The sequence below is a fragment of the Papio anubis genome, chromosome 3 (genome assembly GCF_008728515.1).
Source record: "Papio anubis isolate 15944 chromosome 3, Panubis1.0, whole genome shotgun sequence".
NCBI lineage: Eukaryota > Metazoa > Chordata > Mammalia > Primates > Cercopithecidae > Papio > Papio anubis.
Genome location: NC_044978.1, coordinates 4503196 through 4527449, shown reverse-complemented (window position 1 = coordinate 4527449; position 24254 = coordinate 4503196). Strand labels below are relative to the sequence as shown.

At 41.9% G+C, this 24254-nt stretch overlaps 1 protein-coding gene across 2 annotated transcripts in view; it reads left to right on the top strand.

The window, feature by feature from the left end:
• The window catches only part of SNX25 (sorting nexin 25), a 143169-nt gene that overhangs the window by 58091 nt on the left and 60824 nt on the right, over nucleotides 1-24254 (top strand). For both annotated transcript variants that reach the window (XM_021938986.2, XM_003899418.4), the window contains exon 6: nucleotides 11539-11609. In XM_021938986.2, the coding sequence (XP_021794678.1) occupies nucleotides 11539-11609 (71 nt within the window). The remainder of the gene's footprint in view (nucleotides 1-11538; nucleotides 11610-24254) is intronic.

Genomic DNA, 24254 nt, shown 5'->3' with positions numbered 1-24254 from the left:
ATGTGGCCTTTTGTGTCTGGTTGCTTTCATTCATTGTGTTTTCAAGGTTCATTTGCATTGTATAGCATATCAATGCTCTATTCCTTTTTTTGGCTGAATAATATTCCATGGTGTGAATATAGCACATTCGGTTCATCCTTTCACTAGTCCATGGGCAAGCTGGATCGTCCGACATTTAAAGGATGCCTTTTGAGTGACCGTTGAGCATCTTCAGTGACATTGTCAGTGACTGTTGATAAGTGAGAGTGAAATAAAATGTTGCAGTTCCTAACCTCTTTCTAGTATGGCCTCCTGCCACGGCGTACCCACCGCCACCAAGGAGTGATGGGACACAGGCACCAGGAAGGTACATTCCTTTTGTGCACTATTCCCGTTCTGTGTGTTGTATGTTCCTCTGTCTTCCACCTTATTACTAGGCTTTGCGTTTCCAGCAGAGTTTGCAGAGTCAGTGGGAAGGGCACTTGGAGGTATTTGGATTAGATAATCGAGCTTGTCAGGGGTGACTAGTCTGTTAGAGACAAAAGGAATCCATTCTCAGATTTAATTAGGTTGGGTCCTTTTACAAGGGATCTCAGCTCACTGCAACCTCTGCCTCACGGGTTTAAGCGATCCTCCCACCTCAGCCTCCCGAGTAGCTGGGACAACAGGCACACGCCCCCACGCCTGACTAGTTTTTCCCATGTTGGCCAGGCTGGTCTTGAACTCCTGGCTTCAAGTGATCCGCCTGCCTCAGTCTCCCAAAGTGCTGTAATTACAGGTGTGAGCCACCGTGCCTGACTGGAGCTGTTTTCTTAATTCATAGACTGAGCTATTCTGTTGTTTTTCTGGTACAATGGTAGTACTCTGCTATCTGACTTTATTGGTGTTTTATGTTACTAGCTTCAGATTGCTCTCAGTACGATTTTGGGATAGGCTGCCTGAGGCAGGTAATGTGTTTTATTTAGACTAAGCAGTTGATGTACCTATCCACTTTTATTTTTTACGTATTTGAGAGATGCATATTTTCTAAAGGAAATAAAGTCCTTCAACTCTGTTAGGGCAGAATGCACTAAAAACAAACACAAGAAACCTTGAAGGTGATGTTTGTAGTCCTGGAATAGTTTGGTTATTTTCTGAATCAGCATGAAGTGCTTTCACAGTAGAACTAGAAATGCATCTTTCAAATATACTAAATTAGTGGTTTTAACCTTGACTGTATGTTAGAACCACGGAGACCTCTTTAAAAAGTAAGTTGTGTGTCCCACTAGCTTTTGTAGCTTTCCTTTTTCTTCTTCTCTGGATGCGGGGTGTTGAAGTGAAGATGTGGTGGTTATACTTGTGTGATATTTTGAATTTTCCATTGTTTTCTGGTAAGAGCAGTGACCGACTCTGCTAACAGCACAAGAGCCAAAAATGTGAATGCCATCCTGGTTCAGGATATTAAAGGGCAGCTGGAGAGGTTTCCCACGGTTGGTGGGGGTGGTGAGGGATGCCACAGTCAAGGAAGGCAAACCAGAGCTCAGAATGAAGGTGCATCTATTAGTGAAACTCACAAGTGCCATTATACTAGAGAAAAGACTGAGTGTTCCCTTGTTTTGAAGATAAAGTGGGGTCAAAGCAAACATTACAGTAGAAATTAAAGGTCTGTCCTTTCAGAACCTCTTATAAAGGCGCGGGTGGCTTGTGGCCCAGGAAAGCATCCGGTGCTGCCTGCATTGTATAATCCTGCAGTGCATTGTAAACTGTGTGCTAATGAAAATGGTTTGCTCTTCCACAAGTAGGTGCCTCGGCTTCACCCCTAGGAATTTTTATCTAATTGGTCTGGAGGGGACTCCGGGCATCAGGATTTTTAAAAATCTCCCCGGGTGATTGTAACATGCAACTAGTATTGAGATTCTCTTGTAAATGGAGTATTCTTCCACCTGCTTCCCATCTGAAGTCTTGACTAGACATCCTGTTGTGTAATTCATCGCACTCTAATTATTTGAAAACTGGTTGTACTATTTGAGATTCATGGAAACTCTGTTGAGGAGAATATCGACTGAAGTGGACACCTCATTTTTTAACCACGTTTATTGCAATGAACAAAGGGTGTTTTCTCACTGACCTTCCTGCGAGACATTTTTAACCTAAGGTTTCTCGATCTTGGTAAAATTGACATTTGGGGCTAGATAATTCTTTATTGTGGGAGGTTGTTCTGTTTATTGTAGAATTTTTAGCAGTGTGCCTTGCCCCTGCCCACTGAATGCCAGCGGTATTCCGCTGTACCCCTACAGTTGCGACAAACAAAAATGCTTCCAGACATTGCCGAGTATCTTAGGGGGAAAAGCTGCTCCTGGTTGAGAACCACTGGCTTCAACGCATGAATAGATTGGAGGTACTTAAATTACTTAGGATCCAATTCAGCTGAAGGTTACCAAAAACCTCCCAAATAATGATGGCATCCAAAGTATAGCAGCTTTTTCCCCAGATTGATTGAGGTGCACGTGACCAATAAAAATTCTGTATATTTAAGGTGTACAGCATCATTTATTTATTTAGAGACAGGTTCTCGCTCTGTTACCCAGGCTGGAGTGCAGTGGTGCAATCACAGCTCACTGCAGCCTTGACCTTCTGGGCTCAAGGGATCCTCCCTCCTGCCTCAGCCTCCCAAAGTGCTGGGATTACAGGGGTGAGCCACCATGCCTGGCTGATATTTGATGTATGTACACATTGTGGAGTAGTTACCGCAATCAAGCTAATTAACATATCAATTACCTCACATGGTTACCTTTTTGTGTGTGTGGTGAGAACACCTAGGATCAACTCTTAGCAGATTTCAAGTATATCATACGGTATTACCAACTATAGTCACCACGCTGTGTGTTAGCTCTCCAGGAGTTACTCACCTTTGTACCCTTTAACCAGCATCTTCCAGTCTCCCTACCACCTTCAGCCCCTGGTAACCACCATTCTACTCTCTGCTTTTAGGAGCTGGACTGTTTCAGATTCTACATGTATGTGAGACGATGCAGTATTTGGCTTATTTTATTTAGCACAGTGTCCTCCAGGTTCACCCACATTGTTGCCAATGGCAGGGTTTCCATCTTTGTTAAGGCTGAATAGTAAAGCAGGCAGCCCAGGACTTGTGGTATGGGGGCTCCATCCTTCTCAAGGACCCAGTCTCCTTCCAGCTCACTGCCCTGCCATCCAGAGAGTATTGTCCAGAGTTTTCATGGTCCAGGGTGGATTCTAGAATTTCACCCATCATATCCTAATTCCAGCAAGCAGGATGAAGGCAAGGAAAAAAGATGACAGAGGTTATACACTGGCTGTCTTTTTTTTGGAGACAGAGTCTCGCTCTGTCACCCAGGCTGGAATGCAGTGGCGCGATCTCAGCTAACTGCAACCTCCACCTCCCAGGTTCAAATGATTCTTCTGCCTCAGCCTCCCGAGTAGCTGGGACTACAGGCATGCCCCACCACGCCAGGCTAATTTTTGTATTTTGGTAGAGACAGGATTTCACCATATTGGCCAGGCTAGTCTTAAATATGGCTGTTGTTTATTATCTATGGGATCCTGGGAAAGGGAGGGAGGCCACTGTGCCGGGATAATTTTTGTATTTTCTGTGGAGATGAGGTGTCATTATGTTGCCCAGGCTGGGTCTCAAACTTCTGGCCTCAAACTATCCACCAACCTTGGCCTCCCAAAGTGTTGGAATTACAGATGTGAGCTACCACGCCAGGCTGCAATTTTTTTTAAATAGAGAAAAGCTGATAATAACCAAAATGCCTAACAAAAAAGGTTTGGTTAAAAAGATTTTTGGTGTATCTATACAATGGAATACCATATATTGGTCATGGTGTAGCATTAGAATATTTAATTGTGCTGGAAAACATTAATTATAAATTAATGAAAAGGCTCTAAGGCAATATGTATAGCATAAACCTAGTTTTATAAAACAAAAAAATTATGTTTGCATAGAAAAAGGTTATAAAGATAGTTCAGATGTTAATAGTGGTTAACTTTGAATGTTGTGCTTTGTATATTTTCTCATTTTCTTCAATGAACATATGCTACTTTAGAGAAAGTAAAAACTGGTGCAGACTGAGAAAGTCACATCTGCCCGGTCATTTATCAGACTGGTGTAACAGACACTAAAGCCACCTAGAAAGTAAACAGGAAACAGTATTTCCCCTAAGTACCTGCCATGGCAGTAAAGTGTGGTGATGATCCCCTTCTTGGTGCTTTCGTATTCACTGAGAAACTTTGTTTTCAAAAATCTTCAGCTGCCACTTCCTGTTTGGAATTGTATCAGTAAGCATGACAGATTCTGCTTTTGCCTGGATGATCTAAGTCAGCTTGACACAAAGAAGCAGCTTCGATTTACGACCCAGAAGCAGAGCTGCAGTTCCGGGGTTTCTGGACTCAGTACGTCTATCTGACAGCTTTCAGGAAGTGAAACCCTGGATCCCCCCAACGTTGACCCCTTTACACAGCCCTGCCTTGAGCCTATCAAAATGCTGCTTCATTTAAACTTCACCTTCACTCCACTGTTCCCTAGAATCCCATAGTAATGTTATGTTTTCCCTCGTTTGGAGACGCCCCACAGGTTCCACTACTACACTGTCTCTTGCTCTTCGTGGGGGTCAACTGACCTGAGTTTGCTGGACTAGAGTGATCCTGGTGGTCTCAGGTTGACTGGGCTAAAATGCTTCTGTAATCAGGAAAAAGTAAGGCTGCTTCAAATTTATACATATTTAACAAACATATACACGTACCATTTCCCCAGATAGTACATATCTAAAGACTCAGTAACTGTATTAAGGAAGAATAATAATGAACATTGATTGAACTCTCACCGCGGGGCAGGCTGTGTTTTAAGATTTTTAAGGGTATTATCTAATTTAAGGTGTATAACAACCCTTTGAGGAAAACTTACTGTTATTACTCTTTTTTATAAATGACAATGCTTTAGTTTTAGAAGGCTTAAATCATTTTCCCAGGATGACATAGTGTGTGTTAGAAACAGGATTTGAACACAGGCCATCCAGTGTGAGAGCTCACATTCTTCACTACTCTGATACACTTTCTCACTTATCCAGCAGTCCCTTTTCGTAGTGCCATGGATAGGAAAAAACTTCAGCTTAACTGACTAAAAGCATCATGGCTTTATTTATTCACACATTCTTTAACTGAAGTCCCTCTAACAGAAACATTCCTAGCCTGTGGCAACTCTGAAAACATTATTATAAAATTCTTAAGGCCAGGTGTGGTGGTTCACGCCTGAAATCCCAGCACTTTGGGAGGCCAAGGCGGGTAGATCACTTGAGGCCAGGAGTTCAAGACCAGCCTGGACAACATGGTGAAACCCCATCTCTGCAAAAAATACAAAAATTAGCCAGGCATGGTCGCACACACCTGTAATCCCAGCATTCCAGAGGCTGAGACACGAGAATCGCTTGAACCTGGGAGGTGGAAGTTGCAGTGAGTCGAGATTGCACCACTGCACTCCAGTTTGGGCAACAGAGCGAGACTCTGTCTCTAAATATAAATAAAAATTCTTTGGTTTTTCATAGGCACTTGTAATATGTATGGTATTCTACTCCATAATCTTGCTAATTTTTATAAAACATTGTTTTAAACCATTTATCACATTGCATACCTGAGACTAAGGTTTGGCCAGCCTTTGACTCTCCCATGAAATTACAGCATGTGCATGTCCGGACAGGCTGGAGGGTAATGGTGCAATCTCAGCTCACCGCAACCTCTACCTCCCAGGTTCAAGTGATTCTCCTGCCTCAGCCTCCTGAGTAGCTGGGACTGCAGGTGCCGGCCACTATGCCCGGCTAATTTTTTTTTTTTTTTTTTGTATTTTAGTAAAAACAGAGTTTCACCATGTTGGCCAGGCTGGTCTTGAACTCCTGACCTCAAGTGATCTACCCGCCTCAGCCTCCCAAAGTGCTGGGATTACAGGCATGAGCCACCCCGCCTGGCCTCGAATCTATGAATATTTAAGGTGATCACTTTGAATTGCTGTGTAGCATTTCAGTGAGTTTGAGATTGTTGGGAAGCGTTCAGAAACACAAACTTGCTCTTTTTATTTAGCCAGTTGTAAAATACCAAAGAGAGATGAGGTGGCCGCTCTGGGGAGCAGATGGCAGTTATCTTTGTCAGGCTTTTCCTTATCACTGGGACAAAGGATACTGTAGGTAGGATCTTGCCAGAGTTGGAAAACAGCTGAATTCTTGTTATGCCCCTCCTCCCTAATACTTGACTTTACATTATTTTGCAAAATATATACCAACAATCTGTGCACTTTGATCAAGGGAAAGTATACAAATATCCACCCTCCTGATTCTTGAACCGAACTCAGCACTTGTAAAGTCGTATCCTCCTCTGGAGAAAGAAAGCCAAGTGAGTGCCAGGTAATTCTGGAAGCCCGTGTGCTCAAGGATAGCCAGCATTTGGATATGTTTGGATGTATATATTGTATAGTTTTGTTGAGAAAAAAACAAGAATGAAAAAGTCAATCATTTCCTCTTGATATCCAGTAACAGTGAATTAAACAAATTCAATAATCATCTTCAGATACCCACTATGTGCAAAGTGCTGTGTGCAGAAGGTCTGGTGAGTACTAAGATGAACTGGTTACACTCCTTGGATTCCACCCCTTGCCCTCAAGTGTTTGCAGTCCAGCACAAGAGACCCATGTGACTATAAGTAGCTAAGTAGGAAGCAAGATCCTAAGACTGGAAGTGGAGTGTAAAGCACCACGGAAGTGGGTAGGAACAAATATTTTATTCTACAGCAGGGAAATCTTAAGAAAGCTTCAGAGAGGAATGGCCATGAATGGAGTGTTGAATAAGAGTTAACGGGATTTCAGTAGATAAGGGGAAGTGATGGTGTGCAGGAAGAAACATGAATGGAGTGTTGAATAAGAGTTAATAGGATTTCAGCAGATAAGGGGAAGTGATGGTGTGCAGGAAGAAACAGGAGTACTGTTAAGAAGAAGGAGAACTATTAATGAGAAGGGAGTCAGGAAAGACCTGGAGTGTGTTCATGCTATCACATTTGGTCTGGTTTGGCGGAAACAGTATGCAGGAGGGATACAGAAGGCAGTAAAGCTGGAAGGATGATCTGGCGTTGGCCATACTTAGAATAACCATAGAGAAGGTAAGTATTAACCTCTATTGAATTTTAGAGTCGCAGGAAAATGGTTAGGAGCATGAGCTTTAGAAGCCAGGCAGCCCTGGATTGTCATTCCGTCTCTAGGACTGAAAAGCAATGGGACCTTGTATAGATCTCATAGGAGATCTCATAGATCTCATAGAATTCTAATTTCCTTCTCTGTAATGTGGATGTAACTATAGCACCTTATTATGAGGGTTAAGTGAGATAATGTAAATTAAAATATCGAAACAGGTACCCAGTACAATCTATGAATGCTAGCTGGTATTACATTATAATTTTGTGGTTTCCCTAAAACAAATCTTTAACTCTTTACTCGGATGGTGTGTATTTTCTTTGGTATCCTTGATGACTCATTTGTTCCAAAGCATGAATCACTAAGAATATCAAAAGAATAAATTGTTCAAAATATTATTTGTACCTGTTAAGTGTTAGAAATGTTGACTCTTGTTAATTTAGCTCATTAATATCTATTGAGTGCCTACCATATGTTTAGTGCCAAGCTATATACTACAGGAGAATATAAGACAGAACTCCTGTGTTTAAGAGGCTCTTGATCTAGTTGGGGAGAAAAAAGTAGTGTATCTTTATTATACATAAAACTATGGTTTTGTAGTTTTCAGCCTACATTCTTAGGCTCAAAAGTGTGTCAACATTCTTTGAAGGTGTATTAGGCCTTGAAATGACTGGGCACACCATTTTCTTTGTTCACAGCATTCTTTGTGGAAGTGTGACTCTAAAACAGCAATATGAAAGAGTAAATAGATACTACTATAGAGCAGAAGTAATTCAGGATTTCAGAGAAGACAGATATTGGTGTGCATTATAGGGATGGAGAAGACTTGAGGGAAGAAGTAATATATGTAAGATCTAGGTAGGTGGACAAGTAGGAAGACTGCCTTCCAGCAGGAAACAAAGCGTAAGACTGTAGTTTTGAGAGGGCAATATAGAAACCAGCCAGGCTTAATTAGGTTCACATTCATAGAAAAAAAAACAAAGGAAGTTGTTGGATAATAGAGCTAGTGCCAGTTGTGAAGGGAATGCAGGCAGGAATGTGGGGTTATTCACTTGGGGAGGTGCAGGGGGTATTGAACAAGGGAGAGATGAGGAGAGTGGTCCCGTAGGAGGGTGTGTTGACAGGTACCCAGGATGGTTTGGATGGGAGAGAGGACTGAAGTCAGGGAGACAGACCATTTAGCCATTGCAGTGACCCACTCAGGAAAGAAGGCAGCCTGAAATGGTGGTAGCCGAAGGTAGAGTAAGCAAGGAGCTTGTTTAAAGGCATTCAAAGGACCATCCACAGGGCTTTGAAACTGGTGTTTATTGGTAGTGTAGATACCTAAGATGATTTTGAGAAGGATGATGGTACTAGTAGAGAAATGGAGAGGTAAGGAAACCTTACTATGGAAGAAAGAAGGCTAGTTCAGCTTGAGTAGGCTTAGGTACATAGGTAAATAGATAAAACAGCTTAGAAAAAGTTAAAAATGACTTATAAGTCTACCATTTTAACACAACTGCCCTTCATTTCATCTCTATTTTGTCTCGTACTTCTGGCTCATATATACACAAAGATACATATCTGCCATCATAAATGTATGTGCCATTTTGCATTTTAAAAATTAATCTGTCATAAACATCTATTTTCCTGTAGTGTTTATTATTATAAGTATTACTGGCTGGATGCTTTCTGTTTAATCTGATATGTCCTGAAAGCAAGGACCATATTGGTGGTGTTCATTTCTGTCTGTGTAGAACATAAGAAAAGATTAAGAAGCATTTGTTTAATGAAAGCATTATTGGCCGTACTCATTATTGACCATGAGTATTTTCATGTGTTTCTTTGTAGAACTTTCTACAACAAACATGTATATGATAGTTTGGGCTTTGGGTTTTTATTTTTGTTTTCTTCTTTTGTTAAACTGTTACCTTATGATAAATTCTTGAAATTGGAATTGCTGTGTGGAAGCACGTTAAGTCTTCCTCAGAAAGCTCTCTATCTGTTGGAGTGGCATTTGGCCACAAGACAACGTGACATGCAGCAACTTACATGAAGCAGGTGTTTATTTTTCCCATGTCGCCACATGTCCTGAGATTGGTAGGTGGGGGCTGTTTTGATGGTTCATTATGTCATTGGAACCCTGAACTCCTCCTGTCTTCTTATTGCATCATCCTTAGCTTGTAGTTTTTGTTTTTGTGTCTTTGAGACAGGGTCTTGCTCTGTTGCCCATGCTGAAGTGCAGTAACACGATCATAGCTCACTGCAACCTCAACCACCCAGGCTCAAGTGATCCTCCTGCTTCAGGCTCCTGAGTAGCTGGTACTACAGGTGTGCACCACCATGCCCAGCTAATTTTTTTTTTATTTTTAGTAGAGACAAGGTCTCCCTTTGTTTCCCAGGCTGGTCTCAAACTCCTGGGCTCAAACAATCCTCCCACCTCAGCCTCCCTAAGTATTAGGATTATTGGCATGAGCCACTACACCTGGCCTTTTTCTGTTTTGGGGTTTGTTTTGTTTTTTGAAGAAACAGGGTCTTGCTGTCATCCAGGCTGGAGTGCAGTGGCACAATCATAGCTCACTGTGACTTTGAACTCTTGGGTCCAATGGATCCTTCTGCCTCATCCTCCAGAGTAGCTAGGACTACCGGCATGCATCACCACTCCCAGCCAACTTTTTAATTTTTTGTAGAGATGAGATCTCACTATACTGCCTAGGCTCTTGAACTCCTGGCCTCAAGCAGTCCTCCTGCCTCAGCCTCCTAAAACGTTGGGATTGCAAGTGTGAGCCACTGTGCCCGGCCTAGCCTGTGGCTTTTACCCTCATGATTGTAAGGTACTGCTGTGCCTTTAGCCAATTGCATCCTTGTTTTACACAGAAAAATGAGGGAAAGATGAGGACTAAAGTTGGAAAGGGCTTTTCTGTGGAGGCTGCTTTTAGCCCACTTTCCTGGAATCCCTGCCCAGTGACTTTTGCCTATCGCCAAGGCTAGAATGATATCACCTGGCCATCTCTGACTGCTGGGGAGAGAGCTAGCCTTTTTAGCTAGGTGTGTTACTTTCCCTGATAAAACTGTAGGTCACTTAGCAAGGAAGGAAGGGAGACTGGACGTTGGACAGGCAGCCGGCAGTGTCTGCCACCATCTCTGGCTGGCATGCCAATACTGATCCTGACAGCCTGCTCTGAGGTCATGAGAGTCAAGCACTGATGTTTTATTATCCTAATGAAAAAATAAGATGCAAATTTGTGAGGAGTCCGTGAGTAGCTATGACTAAGATAAATTTGTCTCTCCTCTGGGTTTTAGTTGAAAGCAAAAGAATGTATGTAATTGTGTGCTCTAAAAGCCAGCCATATATAACATTAAATCTTAGAACACTGCACGGCTTGTGTTCAAAGTAAGAATTAATGTTAAATAATTTTATTACCAGCAGATGAAATTAATTCATATAATTAAGGGCTAGGAAACACTCAGGATAAGCCAGTTTGATTAGGGCAATACTTAGTAATCATTAAAGGGCACTTAAGAATTTGGATTTGTAAAAGCATTGAGTTTATGCTTAAAATAGCTACAACTCCAGGGTTGTACTCAGCACTTAAAATGTAGAATTTTATTTATTTTTCCTGACTTGGAGGTCTTCTTAGACACACATATATATAGCTGGTGCTCTAATCTCATGCTTCTCAGCTCTCCGTGTGCCTTAGAATTGCCAGGGGAGCTTTAAAAATATTGATGCGAGTCCTGGTGCAGATATTTTGATTCTGTTGGGCTAGGGACTGTCTTCTAAATGAGAAGCAATGAGGCAGTGCACTCAGGTGGGGCAGTGGGGCTGCCCGGGAGAGGACAGCTTTGAGAACGATTGAAGACGGCACCATCCAGTAGAACTTTCTGCAGTGAAGAAAATGTTCTACTCGCACCGCCCAGCGTGGTCCACAAGTCACAGGTACTGTGGATCATTGGAAATGTGGCTGGTGTGATTGAGGAACTAAACGTTTGTTTGTTTAATTGGATAGCCACCTGTAGCTCGTGATCACCTTATTGGACAGCGCAAATGTAAGAAGTGGAATCGGCTAGCTCTGCTCACGTGGGAGTGTGGAGGAGAGGGAGGCTGAGCATAACCTCAGAGTTTCTACAGCAGTTATGCTTCTGGTATAGGGAACAGAGTGGGGGTGGGAAGGCTCGTGGTGATTACATGAGGGCCTCAGAAGTGACTAGCACGTGGCGTGGGGCCCGGCCTATTGCAGATGCTCAGTCCCTGTCAATTATTTTAATGAGCCGTGGGCAGGATTCAGCTCCCGTGTGATATTTGTTTAGTATAAAGACAGTCTAAAGTTATTTCTGAAAATAGTATTTTCTTCCTCTTAAATCTTTTTTCCTTTTCTCTTTTTAAAAATCAGGTACCAAATTGTAGTGGAAATAATCCAAGCGACTACAATCAGCAGTTTTCCCCAACTGAAGAGGCACAAAGGTAAGAGCGGGTTTGTTTTCTTCAGTTCCGCATCTGAAAGGGCAGCCTGAGCCCCGGGCTTCTCCCTCCTGTCAGGTCTTTGGCAAATAGGAGCTTTTCTGGCTCACATTTAAATATTTCAATTTATTAGAACAATACTATTACAGTATTTGAGAAGTAAATATAATTTCATCGTAACAAAAACTTTTGTTTGTACTTCTATATTCCTGTATAAACTTTATTCAGCTGCAGTCATAATTTTTAGAAGGTTAGAATCATTCAGTATGTAATGTTTCTGTTCTGTTTTTAAATGAAACATGATTACATAATTCTTTTTCACATATTGAAATTTAATATTTCTATCTTGAAACATAATCTTGATGGTCATTTAAATGACTCCAATAAGTTGAGGTTTCATAATTTACTTAATCTTTTCCTTTATTTTCCTTTTTAAGCATGTTTTAAAGGAATTATAAAGTCTTTTTCCTTTATTTAAGCGTCGGATTGCTAATAGCTTTTTCTGTCTTTCCACTCTTGTGTTGTAGTTTTGTTGGGGGGCGGGGAGGGTGGCATATGTGCGCACACACACACACACACACACACATATATATATATGTGCACACACACACACACACACACACACATATATATATGTATTGCTCTATCTTTTTCTTCCTGTTTGTTTCTCTTCCAGTGAAGTAAGATTCTTTCCCAGGCAGGATACCGAAGAATGATTAAGGTGTGAGGATGGCTCTCAACTCCCTTGTAGTTTGCCTGATGCTAGAATATTCCCCCTTGCATATACAAAGGTAGAGAATGTGTAAAATCTAGAGTGCAGAGCAGGTCTTGCTTTGCAGCTGAGGGGCAGCCAACACGGCTTCCGCCTGGAAGAACAGACATTCCACAAAAACCTCCAGGCCTGCTCCAGTCTCTGCCAAGGAGAGGAAGTAGAGTGCTGAAAGAACGGGGAAGAGTTGGGCCAAAGACATTAAAGCATGCTTTCAGGTTTCTCATCAGCACACAGAAGCAAAGGAAGCTCGGGCTGGGGACTTGGACCTGGACTCGCTCCCTGAGCCTGACAGAAGGTAGGAGCAAGTAGAAAGCAAATACAGGTATAGACTATGAAGAGGCACTGATTCCTCAGCTCAGCCTGTAAGGAAGCCTGTGCAAGTATGTCCATTCAGCAGTGTTTACTGAGCACCTACTGAGTGGTAATGATACGCTAGTAAACAAAGCCAAACCTCTGCATTCTGATTCCCCAAACTAGGCCGGGAGGAAGTTAGACAATCACCAGAAAACATGTGGTGATTTCAGATGGTCACAGGTTCCTTGGAGAAAAACAAAGTTGGGATGTGGGGAGCCCTGGTAGGAAGCGCTGGTTCTGCTGCAGGGGAGGCTAATTCTGCATTCAGTTAGTGAGTTGGGGAAGACCTCACTCAGATGGTGGGCTTTGAGCAGTGATCTGGAAGCCTTGGGGTATCTGGAGAAGGGCAGGTGCCAAATCCTGATGCAGAAACTTGCAGGGTTTATGGAAACTGATGGGGCTGAAGAAAGGGAGAGAAGCCAAACACGAGCTCAGAGAGGTGGCAGGGAACCCAGTCACAAGGGCCTGACTGGTACTGCGGGGACCTGGGATTTTACTCTAAATGAGGACGTCTTTAAATGGGCTTTTGAGCTGAGGAGACTTGATCTGATGAATTGCTACAAGAGCGTGGACTCTGTTCCTCTCCTTTTTATCATTGTTCTTGCAGAGAAGATGCTTCACTTCCAGACAGATGGGTAACTGTTTGAAAGAGAACACTGCAGAGGCATGCCTTCTTGCCACTGTAATCTTCTTTAGTGCCCCTCTTTGAGTTCAGTCAGCAAAATACCTTTCTTATTTTGTTATTCCGTTAGTTCGCTAGGGCTGCCATTAAAAAGTGCAAGCTGGGTGGTTTTAACAACAGAAATTAATTTTCTCACAGTTTTGGAGGCTGGAATCCCAAGACCAAGGTGTCAGCAAGGTAGTTCCTTCTGAGAGCAGTGAGGAAGGACCTGCTCCAGGCCTCTCCCTGTCTGCAGATGGCCATCTTCTCCCTGTGTCTTCACATTGTCCTTCTTTTGTACTTGTCTTTCCTTCATGTCTACATTTTCTGTTCTTACAAGGATACCAGTCATATTGCATTGGGGCCCACCTAATGACTGCATTTTAACTTGATTGACTCGGCAAAGACTTTGTCTCCAAATAAGGTCACATCCTAAGGTACTTGACGTTAGTACTTCGGTATCTGAATTTATTTTGGGAGTGCGGGAAGGACACGATTCAGCCTGTAACAGTTATGTTATAGACATTCTCAGTGATGCTTGATTCTTTTGTGTCTGTGTTTTCCGTTTAAGCTGTCCTTGCAACTCTTTTGGGTATCCTGGCTTCCTTCTGTGATTTAAGCACTGAGGAAAAGACAAACTGAGCACTCTTGGGGCCTTGGAGCCATTTTGCCTGGGACAGAAAACATTGAATACTGGTTTCATTGCTTCTCTGAGGTTACTGGTTAGCAGTGATTGTCACCTCCGGCCTCTGTGTCCGCATAGTATAATGCTGCAGTGACTTTAATCTTCCTGCTTTTTGCACAGTTAAACTGCTTAGATAAACTCTTACTTGCTTTGTGCTTAATACAAAATTTTAGCGTGAGAATGTGTGTACATGTTTATATATAAGGACAAAGTGACTGGCAAGAATTTAGTCTTAATATGGTATATTCTGGTTGAATTTTAATTATAATTGAAGCGTTTGGTTTATTGTAAGTATTAGTTTCTCTCTGCCCAAAATGATCAAAAAGGTCAGAATGTAGTTTAAAGAGAATGTATTCAAGTTCAGAAGTTGAAGGCTACAGACAGGGACACACTGCCAGGTTGCCTTGAGTGCTGCATAGAACAAAAGAGAGGCTCACGTTGTTAAAGAGAAAACACAAATCAGGAAAGGGGGCAGTTACAAATGTTGTCAGGAATTCTCGTGGGTTTACAGAAATAACATTGGTTAGTGCTTGGCCGTACATAGTTAAACTGGAATGTGTATGACATTTTATGACTGCTTGGCGTTAGGCTAGAGCCTGAACAGAAGTGGCTTCAAGAAGTAATTATTTAGCTCATGGGGAAGTGCGACATGACCTCTGTTACATTCTAAATGCCTTTCTGGCCCTGGTCATTTAAAGGAGCTCACATTCCTTAGAAAAAACGTTTTTCTTTTGGGGAGAAGAGGGTTAATTGTGGCGAAATAAACGTAACAAAATTGACCATTTTTAAGTGTACAGTTCTGTGGCATTAATTACTTCCATACTGTTCTGTAGCCATCATTACCACCCATCTCCAGAACTTTTCATCTTCCCAAACTGAAACTTCATACCCGTTAAACAATAACTTCACCTTCCCCACTCCCCTCAGCCCATGGCAACCACCATTCTACTCTCTGTCTCTCTGAATTTGACAAGTCTATGTATTGTATAAGTAGAATCATACAATATTTAAAAGGTTCTTCTGTCTCAATTCCTAGAGCTGCCATGGCAAAGTACCACAAACTGTCTGGCACAAACAACAAAAATGTATTCTCTCACCGTTTTGGAGGCAAGAAGTCTAAAACCAAGGCTGTGGCAGGGCCACGCTGCTTCTGAGCACGCTGTGGGAGTCTTCCATGTCTGTGTGTTAGCTTTCCATGGTGCTGGCAATCCTTGGTGTTCCCCGGCCTGGAGATGTATCACTGCAATCCCTGCCTCAGTCGTCACGTGATATTTTTCTCTGGTTTTTGTGTCTCTGTTTTCTTAAAAGGGGCGCTAGTCATATTGGATCGGGGCCCACCCTGATTAAGCATGACTTTATCTTAACTTGATCACATCGGCAAAGACCCCATTTCCGAATAAAATCGCTTTAGTAGGTATGGGCGGGGGGGTTAGGACTTCAACATACCTTTTTGGGAGCACAATTCAACCCGCTGCATTTTAACTGGCAAGTTTAAGTATAGCATTTAGTTCCCTTTTTTGTGTGTGAAAATGCTGGAAATATTTCTTTTTAGCAAGCTTTCTGACCACATTAAGAATTTCTGCCTTTTCTCCTTTTGGGTTAATTCTGGTATCAGTATTTAGCTTTTTCTACATTAGTCTCTTTTATGACTATAATAGGGTTCAAAGTTAGGAAAACATGCTTTGGCAAAAAGTAGACTAGCTGGAACTGTATAGGTAATTCCAGCCACCGCGTGCCTTCGTGTCCAGAACAAGACAGGCTCCATGGAGTCAGTGCTCTGGCAAATGGTGCGGGTCTAGTAAGAAAGAAGGGAAGCACAGTGACGAGGGGGAAAAAGTAAATTGGACTTCTTTAAAAATGAAGAACTTGGCTGAGTGTAGTGACTCTTCTATGATCCCAGCACTTTGTGGGGACCAAGGAGGGAGGATTACTAGAGGACAGGAGTTTGTTTGTTTGTTTCAGACAGAGTTTCCCTCTTGTCACCCAGGCTGGAGTACAATGATGCAGTCTCGGCTCACTGCAATCTCCACCTCCCAGGTTCAAGCGATTCTCCTGCCTCAGCCTCCCAAGTAGCTGGGATTACAGGCACCCACCACCATGCCCGGCTAATTTTTTTGTATTTGTAGTAGAGGTGGGGTTTCACCATGTTGGCCAGGCTGGTTTTGAACTCCTGACCTCAGGCGATCCACTTACCTCCACCTCCCAAAGTGCTGGGATTACAGGCGTGAGCCACCGTGCCCGGACATGGACAGGAGTTTTGAGGCCAGCCTGGGCAACACAGAAAGACCTTGTCTCTACAAAAAAATTTTTTAAAATTATCCAGGCATAGTGGTGCACACCTGCAGGCCCACTTACTTGGGAGGTTAAGCTGGGAGGATTGCTTGAGCCCAGGCGGTCAAGGCTACAATGAACTGTGATCATCCCACTGTACTCCAGCCTGGGTGACACAGCCAGACCCCATCTCAAAAATAAGAAATAAATGAAAAACTTATGTTTGTCAAGGGGCATTATCAAGAAAATGAAAAGACAGCTCACAGAATGGAGGAAAAATATCTGTAAATCATGTATCTGATAAAGAGGTTGTATCTATAATATATAAAGAACTCATAACTCAGTAAACAAAAGAGCGATAACCCAGTTGAAACTAACACAAGACATAACTTCGTACCTTCTAGGGTAGCTAAAATGAAAGAGATAAGAACTGTTGGTAAGAATATGGAGAAATTGGAAACCTTTCACATTGCTGTTGGAAATGGAAAATAGAAGACAATTTGGCAGTTCCTCAAAATTTTAAACATAAAATTACCATGTGACCTAGCATTTCTACTCCTAGGTGTATACCCAAGAGAATGAATTTGTATCTCCACAAAAAACTGGAATGTTTATAGTAGCATAATTTATAATAGACAAAAATTGGAAACAACCAAGTCACCATCAACAATGGATAAACAAAATGTGGTATGTCTAGACAATGGAGTATTATTCAACAATAAAAAGGAATAAACTTTGAAAACCTTATGCCAAGTGAAAGAAACCAGAAGCAATAGGGCACATATTGCATGATTTCATTTATATGAAATGTCCAGAATAGGCAAATCTATAGACAGAAAGCAGGTCACTTTCCAGTGTATGTTGCTAAGATGTTTTAATGTAATATTTACATTATATTTTTATTTATTTATTTTTTGAGACAGAGTCTTACTCTGTAGCCCAGGCTGGAGTGCAGTGGCGCGATCTCGGCTCACTGCAAGCTCTACCTCCCGGGTTCACACTATTCTCCTGCCTCAGCCTCCCCAGTAGCTGGGACTACAGGTGCTTGCCACTACACCTGGCTAATTTTTTTTTATTTTTAGTAGAGACGGGGTTTCGTTGTGTTAGCCAGGATGGTCTCGATCTTCTGACCTCGTGATCCACCCACCTTGGCCTCCCAAAGTGCTGGGATTACAGACGTGAGCCACCGCGCCTGGCCCATATTCATAATTTTATAGTAATGAAAACATTTCAAAATAGTGCTATGAGGGATTGCAGCACTAACAGAGTTAGAAAAACAATGTAAAACACAACTGTTTATAAACAGAAAATGAAAAAATAGACAAATGATGAAGACTTTAAAAAATATCTTTGGAGTATTCCAACTAGGAGGCTGATGCACCAAGTAGGAATAAGGTATTGAAATCTAGGACCTGGATAATGCTAGTGAAAAGGAAGGGATTGATAAGGAAGATCATGAAGGACAACAGCATGCTTAGCGACTCGCGGAAGATGGAACGAAGGATCCAAGACAAAGATAGTGCCAGTGCGATCTGCTGACTTTACAGAGGAGGGAACAGCCGTCAGTCTAAATCACTTTGACCAAAAGGAGTAAGCATCAAGCACGCATAAATGCAGCTCAAAACACTTTGCTCAGCGAGGTCATCCCTTCTAGTCAATGTGTCCCATTCCTGCAGGTTGATGAGATCAAGTTTGGGGTGTAAAAGAAAAAGCCCTAGCACAGGAATTTGGGGGCCTTGGTTCAAGTTCACTTGTGCTGCTAGCTTCCTGATGGAATCTGCACAAGTCATTTTATTTCTCCAGGACTCAATTTTTTTCATCTTTAGATTGAGTCCTCTAGATAATCATAAAGGATTCTCAGTGAAGATATTGAAAGAGTCAGGGGTTACGTAGGGGTTTGGTCTCGGACATCCTGGATTTGGGGCAAGAGGGGCATAGGAAAGTCCTCATTTGGCATTTCTAAGCTGGGATTCATGCTGTGGAGAGAGAACAACCCTGAAGACAAATATTTGGAAGTTACCATTATGGAGACAGTAGTTAATAGTCTTCTGTTTCTGCGCTTTCCAAGTCAAGTATCAGTAAAGCTGATGCTGCTGCGTTATTAGAGCAGAACAATCACTTCACAATCTGAAGTGACTTCCGCTAACTCATTACACCATCTGTTGTCTCCCCATTAAAATTCATATGTAGGTGCTTTCAATTTTAAATAATTAAGTTATAATTTAAGTGCAGATACTTTTTTTTTAAGAAAAAATAAGAACAAATTTAGCATTCCTCCTTGTCGTTTTTCTTTTAACTCAGTATGAGTAACTTATTGGATGTTACGGGAAGTCATTCTTGTATTTCTGTGATCTTTGGAGTTTTGATGTATGGCTGGCAAACAAAAGTCTAATTTATAGAATGCTTCTAGACAGCTGCATTAAAAATAGCTATGTCATTGTTTCTCAGATTGACCTTCCCTTTAATTTATTTCAATAAGAATGTGTTTCCCCCCTCCCATGAAAGTCATTAAAGAAAGGTAAATTTTTAGCATTAAAAAATCTCCCCAAAATATAATTTTTGAGTTGTTTTTGGAGATCTTTGCATCTTGGAGGTAGTGTGATCTAGTGAAAATCAGACAAAGAACCAGAGAAAAGTAAGTCGTAAGTAATTTTGTTTCCAATGTCCTTTCTCCTTATTGCTGCATTCTTTTTTATAAGTGGGAAACTGAGGAAGTTTAAAAGAAGAATGAACAGATGGACGATCCTAGGAATGTTTAGTATTGTACCTAGAGATGGGAACTCTCTTTGTGAATGTAGTGTATATTAATACACACACAATATAAATATGGTTTTGTTCCATATAAAGATGTTTCTGGTGAGTCTTTTTATTTGAGACAGGGTCTGGCTTTGTCACCCACACTGAAGTGCAGTGGTGCAATCACAGTGCACTGCAGCCTTCACCTCCGGATTCAAGCGATCCTCCCACCTCAGCTTCCCGAGTAGCTGGGATGACAGGTACACACCACCGCGTCCAGCTAGTTTTTGTATTTTTGTGGAGATGGTGTTTCACCACATTACTCAGGCTGGTCTCAAACTCGTGGGCTCAATCGATCTGCCCACCTCAGCCTCTCAAAGTGCTGTAATTAATCTGAGCCACCACACCTGGCCTGACAAGTCTTTTTGAATTATAATTGATATTGTGATGTAAGAGATGATATGCAATTGTGAAAATACTTTGAGGATTTAAAGAAAAAATGCCATATAACAGATTGGGAGACATTACCTGATTGTGTACCCTCTGAAACCTTAAGAGGTTAACCACTGTCTCACTCCATTCCTGCTGCTATAACAAAATACCACAAACTGGGTGTTTGTTATAAAGAAGAGAAATTTATTTCTTACTTATCTGGAGTTTGGGAATCCAGGATCAAGGCCGTGGCATTCAGTGGCTGGTGAGGGCTGCGTTCCATTTCCAAAATGGCACCTTCTTATTGCATTTCCTGGAGGGGACAAATGCTTGCTGTGTCCTCGCGTGATGGAGGGACATAAGGGCCTAGCTAGTTCTCTCAGCCCTTTTATAAGGCACCAATTTCATTTCATCCTGGCCTTGTCATCTCCTATAGGCCCCACCTGATAATTCTGTGGGGAGTGAGTTTCAACATGAATTTTGGAGGGGACGCAAACATTCAAACCACAGCACCAGCTAACTCTGTAATGCTTTTTTTCAGGATGACATAAGACAAACTGTAGAGCTCTTTACTTTGTATATTTAGGACAGTTCAAAATAAGGCTTTTGAGGCTTCAGCACACTCCAGAAAATCCACCCAAAACTGCACGTTTTAGGTTCACAGTAGATTGGTTTGACTTAGAGAGAGAAACATTACTCTCCTTAACAAGGTGGAAATTTTTATTTGATTTTTTTCTTGATGGCCTTTTTCTTTTGGAATTTCGGTCTTTTAAAGAAATGAAGTATGATTTAAAAAATCTTTGGTGCCTCAGCTAGTTTAATTTTAGTACAATTAATTCTGGGGAAAATAAATGAAATCATAGAACTAAAAAAAAAAATTTTTTTGAGACCAGCAAAGTCAGGTCTTTGTCCTATGGGCAACAAAATTACTTTAGGTGTAATTAGAGGGAAAGCTTTTTACAGAAAACTTAACAAGTACTAAACAGTTTGAAACAATTAGTCTCTGCAGTTTTAGTTTGCTCATAAAATTTTCGTTTCCCTGCCCTTATTTTATCATTCAAACCTGGCCACGTGTTTTGACTGAGGCCTAAAAGTTACCCACTGATTACATCAGCTGCCTGTTGGTCATAAAATTTGGGGAGCTTAGTGAGTCTAACCGGCTAATTTCAATGAACTTTTTTCAGTGTTCATCTTCTTTGACCTTTCTGCAGCATCTGATATTGTCGACTACTCAGTCTTCTTGAAATTCCACTTGCCTGGGCTAACGCTCCCTGTCTTATTCTACTTCTTTGTTGGTTTGTTTTTCTGCTTATTTTCTTTACTCCATTCAGCTTTTAAATGTTGGAGTTCTTCAGGGTTTTTTCCTAACTCTTTTATACCTAATTATTTTATATCTGTGCTGCCTAATATAATTGCCATGGGCTACGTGTTACTATTTAAATTTAAATTAATTAAAAGTAAGTATAAATTCGGCTCCCCAGTTACATCAACCACCTTTTAAGTACTCAGTAACCACGTGTGGCTACTATATTGGATAGTGAGTTATGAATATTTCCATCATTGCAGAGGTTATGTTGGGTAGCACTGCCCTGCTCTGATCCTTTCCCTTATCTGTATGCTGAAGACTCCAAATTTCTGTCTATGGAGATCCTGTACCTTTCTACTTAACCTCTGCCATCTCAACAGTTTTGTTTGGATATCTCAAAAGTGGCTCCAAATGAAAATGTTCACATAAAGCCTCACAGAGCTGGGCACCTTCTGCAGTTTCTTGCCTCAGTGAATGGCATCATCATCTGTCTTAGTCAGTTCAGGCTGCTGTCACATAATGCCACCGACTGGGTGGCTTAAACAACGTGTATTTCTTACAGGCTAGAGGCTGGGAGGTCCAAGATCAAGGTACTGGCAGATCTGGTGTCTGATGAGGGCCCTCTTGCTGGTTTGCAGATGGCCTCCTTGCTGTATCCTCATATGGTAGGGTGGAGGGAGAAGAAGGAGAATTCTAGTCTCTTTCTCTTTGCATAAGGCCCCTAATTCCATCACAGGGCTTCTACCTTCATCATCTCATCTAAGTGTTTCAAAGTCCCTACCTCCTAATACTGTCTTATTGGAAGTTAACATTTCAGCAGATAAATTTTAGAGGAACACATTCAGTCCATAACACCATCTATTCACACAAGTCACAAACCTGAGTCCACCTTCTTGATTCCTTCTCCCTTGTATACTTTATCCGGGCCATTATTATGCAGATGGACCACCTACATATAGCTCAACTCTGTTCCCTTTCTGTGCATCACCATCCTCTACCACCAGTCACCCTCTTGAACTATTATGGTAACTTCTTTTTTTTTTTGAGACTGAGTCTTACTCTGTCACCCAAGCTAGAGTGCAATGGTGCAATCTCGGCTCACTGCAACGTCCGCCTCCCGGGTTCAAGCAATTCTCCTGCCTCAGCCTCTTTAACTAGCTGAGATTATAGGCAGGTACTACCACACCTGGCTAATTTTTCTGTTTTTAGTAAAGACGAGGGTTCGCCATGTTGGCCAGGCTGGTCTCAAACTCCTAACCTCAGGTGACTCACCTGCCTCGGCCTCCCAAAGTTTTCGGATTACAAGTGTGAGTCACCACACCTGGCCTATAGTAACTTCTTAATTGGCCTCCTAGCATAATTTCTGTCTATGAAAAAGTAATATATTTTTCATACTGAAGTCACAGTGATTTTTAAAAAAAAAAATACATAGTTTATCATGTCACCTTCATGTTTAAAACTCATCATTGTCTTCCCATTTTCCTTATAATGAAGACTCCTTGACATGATCTACAAGGTCTTGCTTCCTCTGGTCCCTGGCTCTATTTTCAGTTTTATCTCCTGCCCTTCCACCCTGTCTGTCTGCATTCCAGCCGCATTCACTTTTCTGTTTCCTGAACTTACCCTGATTCCTCGTACCTTGTATTTTTTGCACATTCTATTTCTTCTTGAAGTGCTACCCTACTCTCGATATCATTCTGTCTAGATAACTCCTCCTTATTCATTACAGTTTATATCTAATGTCTCTTTCTTCATTGTTCACGGCCCCACCTCCCTGGATCCTGGATAAACAAGAGCTCTTGAGTTCTGTTAGGACTCCTTATGGCAGTAGAGAATGTACTCTGGAGGGTATCTTATTCACCAGAAGTGGGTTTTCAGTTACTCAACCTTTTTTGAGTGCCATTGTGTATTAGGTACAGCAATGCACTAAGATCATGGTCAACACACATACAAAACGACAATGCAGCTTGATAAATGCAATGAGAATTGCGTGTTCAGGATTTAGCAGTGGCACAGATGTGTGGAGTGGTCTGCCCTACCTGGAGCAGAGGTCAAGAAGGGCTTCTTTTTCAGAGGAACATGAGTTGAGTCATAAAGGCGAGAGGCTCTCATTCCCTCTGGGCTTCTCAGGGGATATGGGTGGATGGCGGCACATGTACATAGAAAAAGAGAGGCGTGAAGCAGCCTTGTGCATGTAGATATGTCAGGTGAGATCATGTGCTCGTGCTTGGTATGCAGTGGAGAGATGAGATTAATAGACAAGGCCTAAAGGGCCTCAGAGTTATCCTTGAAAGTCTGGGCGTAATCCTGTAGAGCAGTGGTTCTCAAGCTGTGGTGGCATCAGCCTCACTGGAGAGCTTGTTAAAGCACAGATTGCTAACCCCCAACCCCTACCAAAAGCTTCTGATTCTGTCGATCTCGAGTGCGCCCCAGAGTTTGCATTACCGACTGGTTCCCTGATGATACTTGTGCTGCCTGTGCGGGAATCACACTGAGAACCACTGCTGCAGATGATAGCGAGCCGCTGATAGATTCATATTTGCCTTTTAGTACCCAACTACCTAGCTTTTTATTTAGAACTAGACAGAACAGCTAGAGTAGTTGAGAAATGGTCTTTTAAAATAAGCTGGCCAAGTGTAGGAATTCTAGTAGTTATGGGACATAAACCAAGTTTCCCCCGCAGTTTGATGTGAATGAGCCCAGCACGTCTCCCTTTAAAGCTTTCTTCTCTGCTGTTCTGAATCCTGAAATGTTATCAAGCGTATATAAGGTGATTCAAGAGTCATGTTCATTCAGCTTACTACAGCGAAGAACATGAGGTTGATTTGAGTGCACTGGACACTGCTGTGTGTAAATAGTACACACTGGGGAGTGAAACACTCAGGGCACAGATCAGGAGGGTGTGCCTTGTTACTCATTTTTTAAAATTATACATCTTACCCAAGTGTAATTAAAGTTTTTAAAGCATGTAACTAAACAGTTTCACAATTTAATATATCAATTAGAACTGTAGAATATGTTGAATATGTATGTGTACATACACAAACACATAGACTCTGTTACTTGCTGATAAGAATCATAATGATTTCCATTAGGAATTTCTTTTTTTTTTTTTTTGAGACAGAGCCTCTGTCACCCAGGCTGGAGTGCAATGGCACGATCTCAGCTTGCTGCCACCTCTGCCTCCAGGGTTCCAGTGCTTCTCCTGCCTCATTCTTCCAAGTAGCTGGGATTACAGGCACCTGCCACCATGCCCAGCTAATTTTTTTTTTTTTTTTTTTTTTGTATTTTTAGTAGAGATGGGGTTTCACCCTGCTGGCCAAATTGGTCTCAAACTCCCGACCTCAAGTCATCCACCCACCTCAGCCTCCCAAAGTGCTGGGATTACAGGTGTGAGCCACTATGCCCGGCCAGGAATTCTTTTTTTAATG